The 24,051-nt window shown below is 39.6% G+C and overlaps 1 protein-coding gene across 1 annotated transcript in view; it reads left to right on the top strand.

Annotated features, from left to right (window-relative positions):
• LRP2 (LDL receptor related protein 2) overlaps positions 1-24,051 on the top strand; it is a 369,604-nt gene that overhangs the window by 160,625 nt on the left and 184,928 nt on the right. The window contains exons 24-31 of the mRNA XM_082260064.1: positions 534-650; positions 2,539-2,916; positions 9,239-9,487; positions 11,664-11,875; positions 14,207-14,391; positions 15,288-15,516; positions 16,982-17,159; positions 20,212-20,340. Of these exons, the coding sequence (XP_082116190.1) occupies positions 534-650; positions 2,539-2,916; positions 9,239-9,487; positions 11,664-11,875; positions 14,207-14,391; positions 15,288-15,516; positions 16,982-17,159; positions 20,212-20,340 (1,677 nt within the window). The remainder of the gene's footprint in view (positions 1-533; positions 651-2,538; positions 2,917-9,238; positions 9,488-11,663; positions 11,876-14,206; positions 14,392-15,287; positions 15,517-16,981; positions 17,160-20,211; positions 20,341-24,051) is intronic.

Genomic DNA, 24,051 nt, shown 5'->3' with positions numbered 1-24,051 from the left:
ACAATCCCATCTGTCACAATTTCTATGAGGCCTAAGTTTACCCAAAACAAAAAAAAAATACAAGTTAAGCACAAGCTGGATTGCATACCTCGGTGTGATGTGTCACTTGTGCTTCTGTCTCTTAGTTCAGTAGTAATCTACCTCCTCCAATGCCCCCCCCCCCCCAGCCGGAGTAATCTCTTCTGGTATGTCAAGGGTTAATAGAACTAAAACTGTCACAGGCACTTGTCAAGAGTTTGCCCTTTCCACCCCCCCCCCCCCATTCATAGTTCACCTTTCATTCATTGAAGCTGTAGTAGGACTTTTATGAATGGAAGAGCTGAGTGGAAGTGAGTGAAAGGGTTGGGCAGAGTCGAATACTCTGGATGAGTGTCTGACAGCTCAACTGTTCTTTTAACCCCCCCCCCCCCCCGCTGCACCATGTTTTTTTATTATGTCCCCTGTGCATATTTTTTTTTTTTTTAGAAAAACTTAGGCTTTAATGTAAACAATATTAAAATGGCAAGGACTAATATTGTTCTTTTCTTGCTTAGTTTACAACTGCACATCTTCCCAGTTTGCATGTGCGAACGGTAACCAGTGCATTAATGGCTTCTACCAATGTGATGGAGTCTTTGACTGTAATGACAACTCTGATGAAGCCAACTGTCGTAAGTAAATAAAGCCACATAATTAAAATTGTAACAATTTCTCCGTGATTTGGCTCAGGTTGGACAGTGTGGTAAAAAGAAACAAAGTGTATTTCTCAAACTGTAAACTCATTAAAATTAGCAATCAATGGATGAGTCGTTTTTTTGACAGGTTGAGCTTTATGGCAGAATAAATCAATTGAAAAAAGGTAGCTGACAGTACAGTAGTTTCTATTTAAACACCTACAGTTTTGTAATATAAGATAAGTTCATGCCTAAAGTAATAAACCAGGCTTTAACTAAGAAGTGACCAACTTTTGTTAGTCTATAATCCACATAAAAAACATGTTATGTAAGATAAATAGTCAAGCCTATTTAGCAAAGCAGGGCTGATATCAAATTATATGCCAAATGCAGTAGCCCATAGCAACAAATCAAAAATATTTTTTATCTGGACTGACTGCATTCATTTTTAATTTTATTGGTTGCTATAGGTTACTGCAGTTTGAACAACCCTATTCTAGTTTTGAATAAGCCCATACGAGTGCAAAAAGAGCTCTCAATAACCCATGGTTAATAAAAATTGTATCAATAATAAAGCGGAACTATACTCATCTGTTCTCCATCGCTGTGATTCCCTGGAGCTTCCCACCGGCTGCTGACATCTTCAGCCCTGCGCCTTCCAGATATAAACCCCCAGCCGTTTTAATTGGCCAGCCCGAGATGACGTCACTCCTGTGCATGCTGAGGACATTAGTCACTCTGCATTGCTGAAATTCTACACTGCAGCTCAGTTTACAGCGCAGACAGGCAGGTAAAGGAGCTTTAATGCAGAAGAGACATGGTATGTTTCTTCTGCATTAAAAATCTTGCCTGTTAACATCTTTTTTAAACATTTTTTCATTAAAGTTCCACTTTTCCAAAAGTGATCACGTGTAAAATTGGCGCGCTGCTCAAAGATGGAGGAAAAGTAGGAATACCTACTAGTATTCAGAAAATGGGAGCAGGCGTCAGGCGCTAATTCAGAAGCATGGACATATGTGGGTTAAGACACTGCTCAAAACCAACCCACTGCTTCAGATGTGGATATGGCTGAGGCCTTACACAACCATATCCACATCTGAAGCATTGGGTCGGTTTTGAGGAACAAAATGCTAAAAAAAAACATCTAAGGTGGCTGCACCTTTGGATTCTCTTGCTTCTTTATGGTCCATTGGTGGTTTTACTATAGGTTTACTATAGGTTTTTACTATAGGTTTTACTAATAGGTAAACTTTCTAAATTACTATGTAGCAAAAATCTTTTTTTGTGGAGTCTTTTAATCTTGATCTAGAAAGGTTAATTTGTGAGCCAGTTACCAAATAGTAAGTATGGGTGGGCATTAGTTAGATTAGCCATTTAAGTAATAGCAGGTGTGGGTGGGTATTATTTATTTGGCCATTTACCCAGCAGCAGGTGTGAGGGGCTTTAATTGGTGAGCCAGGTACAAAATAGTAAGTGTGGGTGGGTGTCAATTTACCAAGTTACCAATACCAGAAGTGAGTATGCATTAATTGTCAAGCCTGTTACTAAAAACAAGGTGTGGGTAGGCTTTCATTGGTGAGCCAAGCACAAAATAGCAGTTATGGGTTGAAGATAATTGCTAAACCACTTGCAAAATAGCACACATCCAGGTATTAGTGGGCATTATTTGGCAAGCCAGTACTAAATACCAGGTGTGGATTTTTATGTTTTGTATTACTCCTTAATTCCCTTTTTCAGGCTCTGGCAAGAGCTTACAAACCCATAAAGGCTGTAAACTGGATATTGTTGGCTCTATGAGCGCTATAAACCAATAGGCTTTTTTTTTAAATTAAAACTGTACTAAATGAAATTTGGACATCAAAATAATTTGTGTCTATGCTTTCAGCAACAAGACCGGCAGGAATGTGCCATCAGCATGAGTTCCAGTGTCAGTCCGATGGGTCTTGCATCCCATCAACCTGGGAATGTGACAGACATCCGGACTGTGTTGACGGTTCAGATGAACATCACGGCTGCCCAGTAAGGACCTGCCCACCCTCTAGCTTCCAGTGCGACAATGGAAACTGTATTTTTAGGTCATGGATCTGTGATGGAGACAACGATTGTCGTGACATGAGCGATGAGAGAGACTGCCCAACTCCACCTTTCCGCTGTCCCAGTTGGCAATGGCAGTGCCCAGGACTTAGCATCTGTGTCAACATCAGCAAAGTATGTGATAACACACCAGACTGTCCCAATGGGGCAGACGAGTCTCCTCTTTGCAGTAAGTATGTTCTTAGAAACCAAACTTCTACCATTGTTATGGTTTGTTGCAGTCTGAAGGCTCTGCCAGAGTTAGGCTATAACATCCTGGATAATCCTCATTGGGAAAATGTTCTTAGATCTTTTTCTCTTACATGCTAAATTAAAGCTTAACTCCATGAAGATGTTCAAAACAAAAGTTAATGTAGTTACGTATTGTGAAGAAAATCATTAAATATGTTAGCAAAAGAGGTGTGCCCAAAAAGTTTGGTGAATTGTATCAGAAAACAAAGAACGACAAGAAAACAAAGAAAACAAGATACAAATTACCTTTTTTGGCCTACAAAATAATCGCCATCCTTCACAACAAACGTTTGGAAACATTGATAAAGCTCCTGGAAACCGACAGCAAAGACCTCTTTAAGAATCGATCACAGAATGTCACACATTCTTGAATTGCCGCCACATCTGCAAAATGGGCTCCTTTCATGGCGCTCCTCAGGCAGGGAATTTTTGGGTTGCGGGGAAGACGATGGATGCCATTCCATCAATTGCTGCTTGAATTCCGGATCCAACTGGTAGCACCAGGTCTCTTTACCTGTGATGATGGTTTGCTAAAAGGATGGATCCTCGTCACACATGATAATAACATCTCCAGAGGGTTCCATCCACTTTGCTTTCTGTCCGTCTGTCAGCTTGTACAACACAAACTGGGAACAGATCTTCTGCTTACCCAAATCTTCGAGGATGATGCTGAGCACTGTGTCCTTGCTAATGGCCAATTCCTCCACCATCAATCGCACAGTCAGTCACTAATCTCATGCCAGTATTTGTCACACTCACTTGATCATGTCTGGGGTTCTGCTTGATGACGGCCGACCCGAACGTGGCTGATCCTCAGTCGTTTCCTTCCCGTTGCAAAAGCGTTTAAGCCAGTCGCAAACACATTTTCTGCTCACGACTTCTGTCCTGTACACCTGTACCAACATTTCATGTGTCTCCATCGCTGATTTCCCCAATTTGTAGCAGAACTTGATGTTCACTCGTTGCTCTATTGCACTGTGACCCTACCTCTCACACTGACTATGTTCAACTGCCAGCACAGGTTTACCCTGATGGTCACTTGTACTCCATGCTAGCTTATCAAAGTGTCTCTGGATAGCCAATTCACATGCGTGTGCACCTGGTCTGTGTTACCATTGAGATATCGGACCATTCAGCAAACTTTTTAGACACATCTCGAATACTGACTTGGTATTAGTCTCCAGTATTCCTCTGCACAGCAGACTAGGAGAAGTAGGGGCAGCAACCGGGGCCAATCAGGTGTCCTGGATTTACATCTGCCAGAAAGGAACATCCTGAAAGGCGGTGATAATGGAGTGAGCAGAAGGATGAGCTCATTAGTCCTTTGATTCACCTTGATTGTCCAAATATAGGCTAGAAGGTTACCAAACCATATTAAGTAAAGTGGTTTTAAACCCAAAAGCAAATATTTATTATATTGCAGCTTATCAATTCTTAGATGCGATAGCTGCGCTGTTCAGCTGTAATATATTACGTTTTTTTGGCATTGGATTTAATAACGCTTTAGATGCAGTGGAGAAACATCAGGTCACCAACCTGACTGTGCTGTGTGGCAGACAGAAATGCTAATCTTTTGGCAGGTAAAACTGTTCCAATATATGTATTTCAGCTGTATATTTAGCTTTCTATCTGGAGTTCAGCTTTAATTATTCTGCATGTAGTAGGTGAAACACCATCAAACAAAATCATGCTTGCATAATCACTTCTTAAAGTATAACTGAAGACAAAACAGATTTGTTCTTTTTTTTATTATTGTATAGAGTTCTGAAGGATTAGAACTTTTGGCTTTTTTTTTGTCTGTGTCCCCGTTAGGGAGATTCAATTTCTAACTGCAATGATCACCAACGTTACTGGGAATAAAGCTAGGGTAAATGTAAAAATTTGAGTAGTCACCAGAAAAGGATAGAGGGGAAATTTTCCAATGGGGACACCTGTTTCCGTGACAACTAAGAGGGGAATAATCTCACGATGGAAAGATACCCTCTCATTTCCTGTTGAATCTACGGGACAGAAAGTGAAGGTAAACCTCCCTAATGAGACACAGAGGAGAAAAAAACCCTTCCCTGTTCTATCCAAAATGAAAAAAAAAAGTTTTACTTTAGATATACTTTAAATTATCTTGATAGCTGGCCTTTAAAAGCCACCGTAATAAATGCGATGTAATGTCCTTTCATAATTTTCTTCAAATTATTATGATAATAATCTTCTAATCATTATTATTTAATCTAATGTGCATGATTCACTTTTGATTTTTAATTGATTCTCACTTTTTCTCTTTCTCTCTCTTAAATCGATTCAAAATTTCAGATGAAGCAAAACCAGGTACAGTCCTTTTTTTCTAATTATTTTCTTGTGAATGACTTCAGCTTTACTTTGAAGTTGCAGGAAGTATCTTTAATAATCTTCTAAGCTCTGTATATTTCTTGAAGCATTTTTTTGGCTATATCAAAAATGTGCCATAAAAGCCATACCTGTAAAAGATGAATGTAAATATGTAAATACGGTACTTATCTTCTCTGTTACCCATGTTTCTGAACTCTACTCTGATCTTAGTAAATTATCCTTCAAACTTTGCTAAGGTAACCAAAGAAACAGTGCAGTGGTCTCCGAACTGTGGCCCTGGGGCCAAATCTGGCCCTATGCTTGCCTTTATCTGGCCCTGGAGGCATTTTTTCTGCCACTGACACCAACAATGGGGCATTTTTCCTGCCACTGACACCAACAATGGGGCATAAATACTGCCACTGACACCACCAATGGGGCTCTATTCCTTCCACTGACACCAAGGATTAGGCATTATTCCTTCTACTGAGAACAAAAATGGGGCACTATTCCCCCCAACGACACCAACTATTTCTCTAGATCTTGCATTGTTCTCTCCCACTTGGCACAGTCTGCCCCCCCCCCCCCTTAAGTCTGAAGGACCCCTGTCTTAGTGGTTCCTCTGACTGACCTCCACCCACTACAGGATACAATAGTGACATGGGGGTCAGCAGAAAGATTCAATGAAAGCTGGGACGGGACCACGGAGAGTGACCGTTCCAGAGGTGTTGATTTCAGGGGTTCTTTTCCCAAGATCAGAGTTTAGCGGCACAGGCGGCAGGAAAAGTAAGTATTTAAACTTATCATTTACAGTTATGTCTTTTATGGCACATCTTGACACAGCAACAGTGTTGGTTTAACCACTTCACCTCCAGAAGGTTTACCCCCCTTCATGACCAGGCCATTTTTTTGCGATATGGCACTACGTTATTTTAGCTTACAATTGCACGGTCATGCAAAGCTGTACCCAAATAAAAGTGATGTCCTTTTTCCCCATAAATAGAGCTTTATTCTGGTGGTATTTGATTACTTCTGCTGTTTTTTTATTTTTGTGCTATACACGAAAGAAAAAGACCAACAATTTTGAAAAAAAAAAAACAATATTATTTACATTTTGCTATAAAACAATCCAAGAAAAAAGTTTAAAAAATCAAATTTCTTCATCAATTTAGGCCAGTATGTATTCTGCTACATGTTTTTGGTAAAAAAAAATCCCAATAAGCGTATATTGATTGGTTTGTGCCTGCGGTTATAGCATCTACAAACTATGGGATATTTATTTTTACTAGTAATGGCAGCGATCAGCGTCTTATAGCTAGACTGCAACATTGTAACGAGCAAATTGGATACTTAGTGACACTTTTAACACTTTTATGGGGACCAGTGACTAATACAGTAATCAGTACTAAAAAATATGCACATGTCAATGTACTAGTGACATAGGCAGGGAAGGGGTTAACATCAGGGGGATCAAAGGGTTAAATGTGTTCCCTGGGAGTGCTTGCTGACTGTGTGGGGGTGCTTTAACTGTGGGAAGAAAGAGATTACAGTCCCACAAAAATATCGCTGATCGCCGTCATTACTAGTAAAAAAATATATAAATAAAAATGACATAAATATTTCTTCTAGTTTGTAGACGCGAGAAATTTTGCGCAAACCAATCAATATACACTTATTGGGACTTTTTTTTTTACCAAAAATATGTAGCAGAATACAAATGATGAAAAAAATAGATTTTAAATTATTTTTTATTATGAATGTTATATAGCAGAAAGTAAAAAATATTGTTTTTTTTTTGCCGCTCTATTTTTGTTTAAAGTGCAAAAAATAAAAATTGCACAGGTGATCAAAAACCACCAAAAGATAGCTCTATTTGTGGGGAAAAAAATGTAATTTTAAATTTATTAGAGTACAGCGTCGCATGTCAGTTAAAGTAATGCAGTATCGTATCGCAAAAAATGGCCTGGTCATTAAGGGGGCAAATCCTTCTGGAGGTCAGGTGGATATATAGAAGTTCCATTTTAGAGTTTAGCCCAAACTTATACATTACTCTTTGCCGACCGCCCCAAGTACATTACTGCGACTACTCAGAATCACGTACAGGTACATCATTTTGCACTTCCGGTCTGGGGCGCGCAAGTGCACTGCCAGCAACCCGCTCCCACTGTGATGTGACACAGCAAGGAGGGGTTTTCTCAGCTAAGACCACTCCTGTGTGTGTATGCCTGAGCTAAGGGCAGATGGATTTCAGGAAGTGAATGCTACAATAGTGTTTGTGGTTGGTGGTGTTCTGATACAGTGAAGATCCGCTTTAACTGAACAAGTTAGAAGCTAATTGGCTGCCATGCACAGCTTCCCCAGATTCTGTGTGCTTCAGGTTAAGTAAACCTCCCCCACTGTATTACAAGTAGTTAAGTTCTCCATTCTCATAGTGTGAAACTCACCATGAGATCTTTGTGTTCTCAAAGCCATGCATTCCACTTTATAAATGTGGCACATTTCAAAAATATATAGAAAAATTGTAAAAGCTGTTGTAAAACAGTGTGCAAATGGTGAACTTGGAGAAAAGCTAAAATGACAGGCTGCCTAACAAAACCATTGAATCCACTTTTATAAATAGGACAATGGTAAAAGACATACCATAAAAGGACAAAAGATCACCATAAAAGTGCTGTAAACAGCTATTCCACCCATTTATATAGAGCCACAGTCTTTCAAAAAGAAAACAATAGTCATGGGGTTTCTGACCTACATTGGAACAATTACAGCTGCAATTTATTTGGTTGCCATCGACAAAAAATTCCCTTCCCTTTTATCTTGATAAAAATAGGTAGCAATTCCCAGTTAATTTGAGAAATAAATAAATAAAACTCACTTGACTCGTGCGTCTATAGGTAGATACGAGCAGCAGCTAGCACAAAACACCGGTAGTAGTAAAAAACAATATAAAACAAAATGCAGCTCTTCACAGTAGATGAGATGGAAATTCAAATAAATGAAAGATGTCCCAAAGTAGTAGTTGTGTCAGAATCTTCCACCATGGTGTATCATTCATATAAGGGGTACACACGATCCTCCACCATCACCAATAAACACACTGACTATTACCGCATACTGTGGACCATTACTTCCACAATGGTCAAATGCATATTGAGTGATTCAAGAGGATCACACGGCCTCTAATCCAGATGAATCCTTACAGCCAAAATGCTCATCAATATCTAAGATTGGGCACATAAGAATCAGGAGAAATCAACGGGAGAGTCTTATAGTGTAGTGGATTAGACTCAAGTTTATTAAAAAATAGAATAACACTCACCAAACAGAGAACAAATGTTGCCTGTATGTTGTAATGTAGTGGTGTTGTTTCAAACCAGCAAAATGGCCGACCTCCGTACATGACATTATATGCGTGGAACCGACTTCTCCCAACGCGTTTCATCATATAGACGTCATCAGGGGAATTATCAGGAAATATTCAATAGTATCTAACCTTAGGAAAAAACATGTAATATATTGCACCCTAACAGTCCTTAGATGTTATGTCTGCCATGTACACTCTTTGTACTGTCTTTATGAAGGTGTAATGTTGTCACTCTAGGACAGAAATACAGAACACACCCTATTTTTATATAATAGATGGTGTTGCTTTGTTCACAAAGAGAACTGATAAGAGAGCTCAGAAAAGATTTTGTTTTTGCACTTGGCAAAAATTTATATTAAAATGTCTCCAATGGTATGTTTAAACAGAACAAAATGGAGCTAACTAGAGAAGTGTATTGCTACCATTTAGAAGCACTTTATTAGGCTAACTGACTTAAAGTTCAGCTATTCAGTTTAAGGTTTGCCTACCTAATGATAAATTCCTAATTCACTTTAGAAATCCTAGTTTTGGAGACTTTTAACGAGCTGGTTTTATTGCTGTTTTGTATTTACAGATCAGGAGAGCTGTAGTGACAGCAATGGGGGCTGCACTCACGGATGTATTCAAGGACCATTCGGAGCTCAGTGTACCTGTCCTGTTGGCTACCAGCTCATGAATGACTCTAAAACATGTGATGACATCAACGAGTGCCTGACACCAGGAATATGCAGTCAGTTCTGTAACAATGAAAGGGGATCTTTCAGATGTGACTGTGACGAGGGTTATATTCTGGAACCAAATGGAAGGACATGCAAAGCTTCAGGTAAGCAGAAACTCATATGGGTAGAAGATTAAATCACTGGGCTTTCTGTACGCTTCAAAAACCAAAAAGGGGTTTATTGAACATAAGGTGAAGTAACCCATTCCAGACAATGACAATGTTGACATATTCTTGCTGCTCTAAACTAATGCAAAGGGAATTCTGGACATTAAGGTTTATTACACTTTGTACAGCATCCTTGCTCTTTGGTACTTCTCTGTTTCCCAAAAAAAATGAGCTGGCAGAGATATGTTTTTCTTATTTCTGGAGAAAAGTTTTCTTTCAGCTCTCTATGCCCTTTTTTTGACAATCCATGCCTTTTAAATGGAGAGAACTGATTTTTAAAGATTCTCCTGCCATTTATTTCAGTGGGGTTTGCAATATGGTTAGCAATTTGCAGGTTTTTGGACATGTTTACCAAACCTGCCTAAAGTTGAACCCAATTATATTTGCTCAGCACTACTGAGTAAAAGCAGACTGATACATAAGGATCTAACAGAATCTAGCAATAATAGAACATGGGGACATATTAGGAGCCATGTGACCTGGAGCTCCTTGCATTAAAACTTTTAGCTTAAAGTAGTTGTAAAATGCCTCAGGTTTTTTACCTTATTGCATTCTCTACATTAAATAATTACTAAAGTCTTGTTTTTTTTTTTTTTGTTTGTTTACCTGCTTTCCGCCCACTCTAAAGCTGAGAAACGGCTTCATTACGGGCTTCCAATGGCGGGGGGGTGCATCCTTTTGTGATCGTGCTGCCCACAAGCCACCTGCGGTGCTTGGGCGGTGCACATTGTGATCAGCTGATCACAGATCGGGGTAAAGGGCCAATCACAGCCGCCCTTTACCACATGATCAGTTGTCAGCCAATGACAGCTGATCACAGGATGAAAACAGAAGCCGGGTATCAGCTTTTCTCTCCTCGGGCTCAAAGTGTGAGGAGAGAAAAAGAGAGCCAGTAACCAGCTTGTGTTAGGGACATGTGCACTGATAATCAGGGTACTGTTTATCCATGTCCTGATTATCAGTGCAGTCCAATCAGTGCCTACTAGTGCTGCCAATCAGTGCCCACCAGTGCCACATAACAGTGCCCGTTAGTGCTGCCCTTCAGTGCCCACCAGTGCCACCTATCTATGCCCATAAGTGCCACATATCAGTGCAGCCTCATCAGTGCCACCTCATCAGTTCCCACCAGTGCCGCCTCATCAGTGCTACCTGTCAATGCACATTAGTGCTGCCTATCAGTGCCCATCTGTGCAGCCTCAACAGTGCACATTAGTGAAGGAGAAAATTTACCTATTTGGAAAATGTTATAACAAACTATGAATTTTCAGCCTTTTTATTTGTTTAGGAAAAAATAAAAAATCCAGTGGTGATTAAATACCACCAAAAGAAAGCTCTATTTGTTTAAAAAAAAAAAAAACAATAAAAACTTCATATGGGTACAGCGTGCATGACCTCGCAATTGTCATTCAAAGTGTGACAGCGCTGAAAGCTGAAAATTGGCCTGGACAGGAAGGGGGTGAAAGTGCCAGTAGGCAAGTGGTTAAAAATAACGGACATGTTATACTTACCTGCTCTGTGCAGTGGTTTTTCACAGAGTAGCCCAGATCCTCCTCCTCTTGGGTCCCTTGCTGGTGCTCCTGGCCCCTCCCTCCTGCCAAGTGCCACCCACAGCAAGCAGCTTTCTATGGGGGCACCCTAGCCAAGCCGCTGCTCTGTGTGTCCATTCAGACAGGGAGCCATGGCTGAGCCCCACCCCCTCTCTCTCCTCATTGGCTCACTAACTTTGATTGGCAGCAGCGGGAGCCAATGGCGCCTGCTGTGTGTCTCAGCCATTCAGAAGGGAGAGTACCAAACAGCGGAGTCTCTCATGCAACATCGCTGTATTACGATGGGGCTCAGGTATGTATTGGGGGGGGGGGCTGCACACTGAAGGTTTTTTTATTTCAATGCATAGAGTGGATTAAGATAAATACCCTTCTGCCTTTAGGACCACTTTAAGGTAAAAAATCTTCCATGGTTAACTAGTATAATTCTCCTATAAGTGCAGGCAGTTCTTTTAAAATGTTTACACGCAATAAAACACCTCATGTTTTTTTATGTTGCTACATTCATACTTTGTATATCCTTTAGTACAGAATAACATTTATATAACTATGTATCTTTTACTTTCTAGAGTTTGGAAACCTGCTGCTACTGGTGGCAAGCCGAGGTCAGATCATCGCTGACAATATCACCACTCTGGCTCACAACATTTACTCCATAGTCCGTGATGGCCGCAGTATAGTAGCCATAGATTTTGATTCTGTCACCAATCGTATTTACTGGTCTGACATAGTGCAGGATAAAATATGGAGTGCTTTTGTCAATGGAACAGGCAGGCAAATCGTAAGTTATTTCTATGGCTTCTTTATTTTTGCTGTGCATAAGGAGACTACTGACTACTTGTTGGGACTACTGAGAACATCCTCAGTCTCGCTCTCCCAAGTTAAACTGCGAGTGGAATCCATCTATCTGTAGAGTAGAAAAATTTTCCACGCTTAATATCATACTATGCCCTATTATGATTGGAAATGGTCACCTTGGTTTGATGTCCGTACTATCTTTGATTGACTTGATTCTGGTATTTAGTACTGAATATATCTCAGTTCTTTATATGTCGATGTGCTTCTTTTTGTCTTCCCAGAAATTATTGTATTATCAGCACTATTACCCATAGATGATTTTTTTTTTCTTTATGTATCAGGCTATTACAGCCATGTTTTGTCTTCTGAGCCATATTTTATAACAGTTTGACTCAAGATGCTATTGTCTTTGTACCTTTTGCAACTTTCTAATATAAAAGTTTGTAAACAACAAAAAAAAGACATGTTCAGTTATGGCGCTTTTCCACTGCATGGAACCGAATGGTTCGGCACGCTTTTGTGCTTTTCCACTGCTGGTACCGCATGGTATAGTGTCGGAACGGTTCGGTACGGTACGGCAGCGCTTTTCCACTGCATGGAACCGAACGGTACGGCTCTGAAAAAACAGTACCTACTCGATTGTGGTTCCAACAGGTACCATAACTGATACCATATCCCACAATCCTTTGCATGCAGTCACTTCTAGCCACTGATTGGTCATAGAATCTCACCCACCCCGTTGTTATCCCACCCACTTAACTTTAGTACTACTTTAGTGGAAAAGCAAACCTTTTCCGTACCGTACCGAACCGTTCCAACACCGTACCATGCGGTACCAGCAGTGGAAAAGCAAACCGGGCCAAGCAGGGCCGAGTAGAGCCGAGCCGGTACTTGCAGTGGAAAAGTGTCATTAGTGAAACTCCAACCATTACTATTAATTTGGGACCCATTCTACACCTACTTAGGACAGGCTATTTATTTCAAGTTTTTTTTTTTTTTTGATGCAGCACATCACAGTGCACAGTAGTGCATTATTATACGTTATCATGCATTGTGATGTGCTGCAACGCCTGTGTGTCAGAGCTTCAGTGCATGTGTTACTTCTGTGTGCTAACAAACATTACCCAGTGCAAAACTATGTTTCAAACGTGTAATCAAAAAGGTGCTGCACCACTAAAACACTGGTGTATAATAAATATAATAAAATTAATAATTCAACGTGATATTAAATGCATAAATATAGTGAAAATTCATTAATATAGTGAACAAAGTCCCATAATACATAAATTGAGTGCAGATGAAGTGCAAACAAACTCGTGCAAAACTGCAAATCCAATCCAAAATAGAAAAATGCTATTGCCTCAAAGATCAATCCAATATCTGTGCACACCTTCACCCACTATTGGATGGCTGCTCACCTCAGATTCTGAGCCATGTGTTACCAATAAGTCAGAACTAGCAGTTCCCTTATCGGGATGTAATCCTGTATATAACGGTCAATGTGTTCTCCAATAGTTGATGATCTATCCTATTCCTATTCCTATATCCTATTTATTCCTATTTAGGCACTGGCACTTTTCCATTTTGGATTAGATTTGCAGTTTTGCTCGAGTTTGTTTGCTCTTTATTGGGACTTTATGTATTATGGGACTTTGTTCACTATATTAATTAATTTTCATTATATTTATGCATTTAATATCACGTTGATTAATTCATTTTATTATATTTATTTAATATACACCAGTGTTTTAGTGGCAAAGCACCTTTTTGAATACACATTTGATTATTTTATGCAGTGAAAACATACTTGGTGATAGCTGCCGCTTATTCTATAATTTATACATATATATTTATATTTAATTCTATAATTATTATTTTTATTTTTTTTTGCACTTGCATTTGTGCAGTTTCTTTATTGTTTATTCATCACTTGGTTGTTCACTTGGTTGCGCTGATTTTCATCCGTTTATAAAACTATGTTTTAGCCCTTACTTTTGGATTGATTTAGGAAGGTGAATCTCTATCAGGTTTTTACTGCTGTCTGTGCCTTGTTAAGGAGATTTCCTGTGTTCCCCAGGACAGGAAGTGAGCAGAATTTCAGAGACACCGACAACAAAAAATCATTTTATAGTAGTCTTCATGGGGGAAATGACCTTCATTTCATGTGTAGCCCACTGAGTAGGAAAATATTCTCGTCCTTCCCCATTCTATCCAAAGTTTAAAAAATTGCTATTGTTCCAGTTAAAAACTCACTGTTATTTTACAACATACAAGTAAACATGCACAGTGACTAACCATTTGTTGATAATTTCAGATTTTTGACAGTGGTGTTACTGTGACTGAAAGCATTGCTATAGACTGGGTAGGGCGGAACCTTTATTGGACAGATTATATTCTTGAAACCATTGAAGTTTCTAAGCTGGATGGAACTCACAGGACTGTGCTGATCAGTGCGAATGTGACAAATCCAAGAGGACTTGTGTTGGATCCCAGAACAGAGTAAGAGAATGTTAAAGTTCTTTTTTTTTTTTTTTTTTATCCTTTTGTAATATTTAAATTCCCTTACCTAATGACTCGTTTACACTAAGCGGTACGGTTTGGTTCGGTACAGTTCAGTACAGTTCGGAACGGTACACCTTGATCAGGCTTGCGTTTCCACCGCCAACAGTACCCTTACATGATAGGTGTGTCCTGTTAAGAAACCCTACAGTCTTGAAGTGACGATTCTCTGTCAACCAATCAACGTTCTGCAGAGTGTAGCTCCACCCTGTTGGTACAGTACTATTGTGCTTGGCACCCCAACGAAAGGGTCCCAAAAAAGTGGTACGGTACGGTTTGGAATTAGGGTGCCATTCACAACTTTTGACAATGGAAATGGCAAAAATTGTGTACCAAACCGAACCGTACCGATCAGTGGAAACGAGACATTATTTGCTGACTGGCAGCTCTCATATCTTCAGCATTTATATATGAATTTGGAGACTTCACCTTTAATATATCCACGCAACCTTCAGGGTACAGCCCACCTCTATGATAATACTTACCTCCCTTCCCAATCCAGCAGATCTATCATCTGACATGGTCCTGTCGGCCCTTTTCATACTGCCTATGCATGCCACAACCTGATTTATTTCTTATGGGTAAGCTGTACTTTGAGAAACTGCTTGAGGTCACCGACAATTTGGATACCCATATGAATTAATGGAGGGAGAGAATAAAGAGAAGTTGGCTGGACCCATGTCAGAACTAAGATCACTGAATCGGGGAGGAAGGTAAGGATTATTCCAGGTGGATTGCAGGAAAGCTGAAGTTATCCTTATATAAAAAATATGAAGTTATGTAGTTGGCTTTGGAATTTGACCATTATGCATTCAAAATGTCTCTCCTTGTTACAGTGCTCGAGTGATGTTCTGGACAGACTGGGGCAGGTATCCCAGAATTGAGAGGGCCAGTATGGATGGAACATTAAGAAAAGCTATTATTTCAGAGAAGATCTATTGGCCCAATGGGCTGACCATTGATTACCCCACGAAGCGCCTCTATTTTGCTGATGCTTATCTTGATTACATTGACTATTGCGACTACGATGGAAATAACAGAAAGCAGGCCTTGGCTAGTGATTTGGTAAGCTGCATTTTGTATGAGAACACAAGGGAAAGACTTGAGTTGGCAAAGCATGTATAAATGGAGAATCCAGAGAAGGGATAGCATAGGAAGAGAAGAACTTTACTGAAATACTGACCTGCAAAGCTCTACAATATCACAGCATTCATCTGTAATGTGGATCTGTTAATGTTATGATCAATAGGGAAAATATGCAGAGGTGAATCAAATTTATAGTCTTCAGTTACCGTAGAGGTGATGAAGAGTATAGTCCCCCTGCCCCCAATCCACTCCCTTCCCACTTATAGAATCCAGGTTTTTTTTTTATCCCTGCCAGCTCCTATCAATTTTTTATTCAGGACGGCTCGCACAGCCACATCATTTGTTTGCAAAGAGTTGTGAATGAAAAAAAAAACTATAGGGTTGACTTGCTAAAGGCATAAAGGCTGTTTACTTTGAAAAGAAAGTTACACTTTGTAAGGGAATTATCCCCAGAGCTTTGTGAATGAGGTTAAACTTAATTTTGCAAAGAATACCCAATCACATGCAAGGAAAAAAAAAAAACAGCATTTTTGCTTACACATGATTGGTTAATGGAAGTCAGCAGAGCTTCCCCTCGATTTACTAAGCTCTGTGCCAAATTTACTTGCAAAGTGAACAGTCTATTTGCCTTTAGTAGACCAACTCTAATTTGTCCTATCTGCCACCACGGCAGAAAAACTGTGGTTCTTAATGAAGCACAAGTGCAGGGATGTCACTTGTTGTCCATTGATACTTCCTCCAGTTCTGTTATAGAAGGTCCACACCTTAGTAGGGGCCTGAGCTGCAGGAAGGGTCTGCAGAAGCCAGAGCATGGCATCCACAATCAATTAATCACACTTGCAATGCTGTGCAGGCTCAAATGCAAAAAAATAATAAATGCAATAAATGCATATTTTTGCTTTTTACAATATTGGTGCATTTATATTTTTTATTGCAAAATGTGGAATTCTCCTATAAAGCTGAAGTTTAATCTGCATATATTTTGCCTTCGCAAATTCCTCCTTCCTCCTCGTCAAAATGCTAATGCAAATTCATTATTCTCATTTTAGACCCAGTCTTTACTGGATCTCTGTGCAACACTTTGCAATACAGTCAGATCATGGCAGGGTTCTGTGTATAGCTTCCTGAAAATATCACAGCACCTGATCTCATAAATCCTCAGAAGAGGCCATGATGCAAGCATTTTTTTCATTGTTAAATTGTATACATGCATGCATAAATACATTGCAATACCAGTTTACAGAAAACAATATAATCTTCAAACAAGTGTCAAGCATGTGTTAGCTAACTAAATGTTACAATAATAAAGGAAAATTAAGTTCGCTGCAGAATACAAAGGATATACTGAAAAAGATGTTCTCATGTATTATTAATTAAAAGTGTTTTTCCACTGCTGAGCTTTGAGTTCTGCTATGATCCAGCTATAACCATATTATCCTAACAGGTACTACAGCACCCACATGCTATTACTATATTTGAAGACTATGTTTATTGGAGTGAAAGATACACCAACCGGGTCATTCGTGCTAATAAGTGGCATGGCGGCAACCAGACAGTCATTATGTATAATGTAAACCAACCGCTGGGGATCTCAGCATTTCACCCAGTAAAACAGCCTCAAGGTAAAGAAGTTGTAAATGTATGGCCATCTCTTCAATGCTATGTGTTACAAGGTCTAAAGTAGACGCTTGTCATAATTATCCTCAAAAATATCAAATTAACAGCAACTCAGCCTTATCCAAAGCTTTTTGTTTGTGGACCCCTCCCGTCTCTCCTTACCAAACCCAATTGCACACCTCTCAGCATACATCACTGTTCTGTAACTCAGGACTTGCCCATGTCACCCCAAAGTGCAATCCATGGGGTTAATTTACTAAAACTGGAGAGTGCAAAACCTTGTGCAGCTCTGCGTAAAAATCAGCTTCCATTTTTTATTTTTTTTGTCAAACCTAAAGCAGAGCGCCAGTTGTTTTTGTGTTTATTAAAAGTCAGAAGCTACAAATAGTATAGCTGCTGACTTTTTAATAAACGCACACTCGTCCGTCCCAGGATCCAGCAATGTGGCCGCCTGAACCCTCGATTTTCTCATCCTCCTCTTGCTGGCACTGGCATTACAACTGTGGGCACTCAGCTGTGACAGCTTGCAGCTTAATAGCTGGGTATGCACTGCTCATGCGTGAGTCGTGCTGCCAAATGGTCAATGGACCTGTGATATGTCCCAGATGATTGCAGGGAGGGAGGTAGAGAGGAGAACCTCCGTTCGGATCGCCTAGGCAGTCCAAGCAGAAGTGGGAGTGGGTACCCATCAAAACTAGGTATCCACTCCCCCCAAAAAATAAATGGCATGCTAAATGGGGCATAGGAGGGGGGGGGGGATTGCTTAAGGCGGAACTTCCCCTTTAATTGAACAAGCTGCAGTTAGAAGCTGATTGGCTGCCATGCACAGCTGCCCCAAATTTTGCACTCTCCAGTGGCTAATGCATTGTGGGATGCGAGGTCTGAGTTGGAGCAAAGTCAAAGATGGGTTTAGTGAAGTCAAAATGAACATGTACAGTCATAAATCTGCAAACTGATACCTATTTGCTTGTATTTCTTTCCATATTTCCATGTACCACAGCCACCAGTCAGATGCATACTTTGATGGCATCATTCTCATTGGTGATTGATAGGAAGTGGCTTCAATTCTTAGTAAGAACACAATACTTACAGTAGGCCTCTAAAAGGATCTAGCCATAGCAACAATAGAACACTGTGATATATTAGCCACTTCCCACTCAAGGGCATGCCTATACGTCCTTGTGTTTCAGTGGTTATACCGGGATGGTGCCTGCACCTACAGCCGTCATCCCGGTACCGTTATTTTCAGACGACAATTCTCTACAAAGCAGAAGGGATCTGAGTAGCTAATTAGCCATCCCATTGTGAAGGCCGGGAGTAATGTGGCCAGCGGCGATGGCTGCCTAGGACAGAGAGAGAGGAACTGACGTAGTTCCCCTCCCTCTGTAACCCTGGAAACCGGGAGCGACGAGTATTTGTCACTTCCGTTTATGCCCCCTTGTTTACCTGGCCACCAGTGGCCAGAGAAGTAGCATGGGGGGCCAGAGGAGAGATTTGGGGTCTAGTAGACACCAGATCTCTCCATAAAGAGGACCTGTCACAGCCCATACTATCACAAGGGATGTTGTTCATCCCTTATGATAGCAATTCAATTTGTACAAAAAACAAAAAAAGTAAAAAAAAAATTCAAAGTGCCCCCATCCCACCGTGCTTACATGCAAACGCACGCATTACTCCCACACGCATATGTAAACGGTGATTGCACCACACATGTGAGGTAATGTTGTGAATGTCAGAGCGAGAGCAGTAATTCTAGTACCACACCTCTTGTGCCACTCTAAACTGGTAACCTGTAAAGGTGTTTAAAGCCTATGGAGAATTGTAAGCACCATAGTTTGCCGCGATTCCACGGGCAGACACAATTTTTAAGCGTGATATGTTTGGTATCTATTTACTCAACGTAACATCATCTTTCACATTATACAAAATAATTGGGCTAACTCTACTGGGGTTTTTTTTTTTGTTATGAATGTGTTTTTTTTTTTCCAAAAAAATTGCGTTTGAAAAACCGCTGTGCAAATACTGTGTGACATAAAAAATTGCAACACACATCATTATATTCTATAGGGTCTCTACTAAAAAAAATATTTATAATGTTGTGGGTTTAAAGTAATTTTCTAGCAGAAAAAAGTCGATTTTTACATGTAGGAGCGAAGAGTCAGAATAGGCTTGGGAAGGAGGTGGTTAGAGACCATGAGGTTGATTTACCAAACTTAAATAGACTATTTTTTTTAGCAAGGGAGTTTTCACTTTACAAGGGAATGTTCCCTTACCTTAATAAATGTGATAAAAAAAATAACTTTACAAAGTATACCCGAACGCATGTAAAAAAAAAAAAAAACAGTATATTGGCTTGCACATAATTGGATGATGGAAGGCACTACATTCACTAAGCAAAGAGAAAATTCCTTTACAAAGTGAACATTCTATTTGCCTTTAATAAATCAAGCCAACCTTGTGCTGCTTATTGTAAAGATGGCAGCTCAATAAAGCTTGGTGCAAAAGGCCTGTAATATTCAATAAAAATCTTTACAGTTTATTAATTATTACACACAGAGCAGCTTCATCTAGCAGTGAATATCAGTATTTACTGTTATGTGGGAGTATCATAGGGTAGTATGCACATAATACCAACCTGTTCATATAGTTGGAACAGAAATACATTTTTTTGGATTTTCAAAATCTTTTTCATTGTTTTGGATGTTATAAAGTAGTAAATTCCATTTAGTTCAATGGATTTTTGCAACTTATAACTCTTTGGAAATAAGACCACATGTGTGCCCAATCCTTATTACGATAAAGTAAGAACTTGAATAATACATATACTGTATGTTTTAATTAAATATATATATATATATATATATATATATATATATATATATATATATATATATATATATTTATATTTTGACACATAGTATTCAAGTCTGTCCTGCTTTCGGCTGAGCACGGTATATGTCTTATATTGTAAACAAAATTAACAGGTACAAAAAGTTGTTAATTTGCACAAAATATTAAATTAGCTCTTTATGTGATATATTTTTTCTGTAATTCCAGGTCAGAATCCATGTGCCTCAAACCCCTGCAGCCATCTTTGTTTGTTGTCATCAAGTTCCGCCAAGTTTTATTCCTGTGCCTGCCCCTCGGGATGGTCTTTAACTGATGATCAGGTGAACTGTCAGAGAGGTAAGAAAACATGGGGCGCAAAGCTCGTACTCTCCAAGTTGTTGGATCAGCGCACAACATAGTGGAAGTATTATGTTTTGGTAGCGGTGCAAACTAATTTTAATCACAAATAATTTTATCATGCAGTACATAAGGTGAATAGCTATTTACCTGTCTATAACCAGGTCTGGAAAATGGTTGAAAAAAGTAATACACATAAATACATTTGGGGCCTAGGAAAGTGAATGCCCTCTACCCATAGGCTTTGGATAATAGTTAAAATAGTTAAAATCTTAGTCATCTCAGAATGCTTGCACATAAGATCTTACTTAAAGTAGAACTAAAGGAAAAACTCTTTTTTTTTTTTTTTTCATTTTGGATAGAGTAAGGGAGGGTTAAAACCTGTGATTTTTTTTTTTTTTCATAATTTGTGTCTCTGCGGAGATTTCCCTTCACTTCCTGTCTTATAGCCAAACAGGGAGTGAGAGGAGATCCCTGCAAATGAAGGGCATTCCTTGGGGACCTCCAGGTCACCACAACTAGTGTCCCCATTGGAAGATTTCCCAGTATTACTTTTTTGGGGACAACCCAAAATTTGGGATTTTCTTTTACTTTCACTTTCAAGGATAAGTGGAAAGGGTGAATCTCCCTAAAGGGGGCACAGACAGCAATAAAAACTGACAGGGTTTCTAGTCTATCCAAAATGACAAAAAAGGTTTTGTCTTATATTTCAACTATCAGCAGTAAAATCGATCTGTAGATCTTTCATTTTTTTTAGACATTTTTTAATCCACCAGATTACTTATTGTGAATTCATACAGTATAAGCTTTGCTGTGCTCAGATCTTTTGTACCACCTCTGACACTTCTAAGTGACGGCCGACCACAGCTGACCCAACAACCCCCCTACTCAGCCCTGATGTCACTGGTTCTGTATTGGAAAGTCTCTACTCATCGCTCTTACAGAATGTATGATTCTGGCAGAGAAAATTGTAATGGTTTGTCTTTTTTTTCCTAAAAAAGTCTCCTCTCTGTGGCTGATTATAGACAAAGTGTATGTTCTGTTTGTTCTGTCCATCAAAATACAAAGATGTTACAGATGATGTGCTTCCACCTTCCAGTAGCCACTTCTCTGTCACTACAGAAAAACTGCAAACTGCTGGAAAGTGATTTTAAATTAAAAGTATGTATATATTGTTTTCTGAGTCCCCATAGGTATGTTTTTACCTCACCTCCTGCCTGAGTGACCCTCTGTCATTGACGCAGAAATGAAGTAAAATCTCCCCTGTGGGGACACAGACTGCAGGAAAAGCCTGACAGAGGGTCTTAACTAGGGCTGCGCCGATACCATTTTTTTATCAGTGAGTTTGAGTACCGATACTTTCAGTCAAATACTCGCAAATACCGAGTAACGATACTTTGCGGTGCAATTTCCATCAATACAAAAGAAATTGGTGCAAATTGCACTATGTCTGAATCGCATTCGATTTTTTCCTGCTGCTGTGTGTGTGTATACAAAGGGATTAAACGCCATCTAGTGAGGTTAAGCAATGTTAGAACTCACAGTACATTTCTGGTAGCAAATGAGGGCCGCTGAAGGTGCTCACAGGGCTGGAGAAGTTCCGGGACTCTGTTGGTATAGGGTGGAAGTGATGTCAGCTTGGGGGCGGACCACCTCTACATCTCCACCAGCGGCCCAGATTTGCTACCAGATATGTACTGTGAGTTCTTTTTTTCCTTTTGAAATTCTCCTACTACTGTAGTTAAAGATGCGTTGTGCTAAAAATCTCCCTCACACAGTGTTCCACCAGAGCACAAAATGCACACCCACCGACCGTCAACATCCATCACACCCTCGCCAACATGGGACGACAACAGATGTGTCAATCCCTAGACCACGACCCAGACAGTCCCTACACAATACTGCAGAGGCCCTTCAGATGTCACCCCCTCCCCCCACTTAATGGCAAAAGGAACCCAAAAAGCACAACAGATCGCAATAGCGTAGCGTTTCATTCAAAATTGGACACCCACACCCAGCGGCGCCAGCACCAGCACCAACACAAACAGCCCTAGAGCAGACGCAGGCCACCTGCAAGCACCCCAGCAACCAGAAACAACTGGTGAGTTCTAACATTATTTAACCTGACTAGATGGCGCTTTGTACGCACACACACATGGGAGGGGTGGGGAAAATCGCATGCAGTCCGAACAGGAATCACACCACATTGCTGTTCAAATCGCATGAGATTCTTTGCAGTGTAATTTGCGCCAAATCATTTTGTATTGATGCAAATCGCACCGCAAAGTATCGGTTTTGGCATCGATAGAATTTGAGCGTGTACCGATACTCACTCAAATACTTGGTATTGGCACAGATACGGATACTGGTATCGGTATCGGTGCATCCCTAGTCTTAACCTTCACCGCCCTATCCTAACTAATAAAAATTGTGCTTTATGTTGGATAGTTTATCTAAGGATACAACATACAACACAAATTTGTAATATGTATTTGTATGTATGCTGTACAGTGAAGAGTATACATATCAAATACATATGAAATTTAAGTACGTAAGTTTATAGGAAGTTTTATTAAACACTTTTCTCTGTGTTTTAAGCTCCAAGTTGATTGGCAAGACCGGAAATACAGATACAAAGCTTTAAGCTATCTGCTAACATCAGAGCCTCTTCTACATTCTCAGTACTTCAAAAGTGTCCAGAAGCTTAAAGTGGAGGCTTTATAATACAATCATGTCTTGTTCTTCTGCTGATACCATCTGGCAGCCTGTCAGCGAACAGCTTGGTGCTTCTTTGTAGTGGAAGGAGGTGGTAGATAGAGGTTAGACTTTTCATCATTGGGCTGCGCGGATTTAAAGAGTACAGAACAAAGTTAGTTATACTACTGATTATTAAAGAACATACAGATAACCGACAATCAGCAAAGGATAATTAACCTACATGTTGAAATTTGGCAACACAGGTCATTTCATGTGAACATTGTATTATTTTTATATTAGAATGTATAGAAACAGGACCACAAAATCATGTTTAATAGTAGTAGTGTCTTAAAGTGATACATTGCACTAGCCTAAGGCTTAATTCTAATGGCATAAACATTTTACTGATGTTATTACATGTGTACTTTCTAGGAGAAAAGTTCCTATGTAATGATCAGTAAAATACATATGTATAGATGCATTTCAATGTTTGAAGACACATATGCATACATAATGATAATTTCTTTTCCCCCTTTGTTTTGGCTTAATTTACATGCTCACAAATGTGTATACATGCGTTTATACACATAAGCGCATAATGCACATGTTCTTAGATGCAGATTTTTTTTTTTTTCTTCCAAAAAGATTTTATTGCATTTTGAGAAAAAGGTTTTACATACAGTATCGATAAACATTAATACATAGAAAGTATAACACGTTTCCTATAAGAACAAGCAAAACTTGCACAATAATAACGCATATCGGTAAATAACCAGGGGTAATGGAGTAGGAGGGTGAAAGGGGGTCAATAGTAACTTAGGACTGTACCAACTCGAGAGCAAGGGTATCAAGCGAACAGCGTGTCAGCTGACTTGAGCATATTTAAGGTTGAATGATATGTGTTATGGTAAGTAGATTATATTAATCAGGACACGGGGTACCCCCACACCACCATGATTAAGAATTTCAGATTGTTTTTCAAATCAGAATGATGTGCATGTTTACACACCTGTG

This window comes from Pelophylax lessonae (genome assembly GCF_965119305.1).
Source record: "Pelophylax lessonae genome assembly, chromosome: 6".
NCBI classification, from domain to species: domain Eukaryota; kingdom Metazoa; phylum Chordata; class Amphibia; order Anura; family Ranidae; genus Pelophylax; species Pelophylax lessonae.
This window is presented reverse-complemented; position numbering and strand designations above follow the sequence as displayed.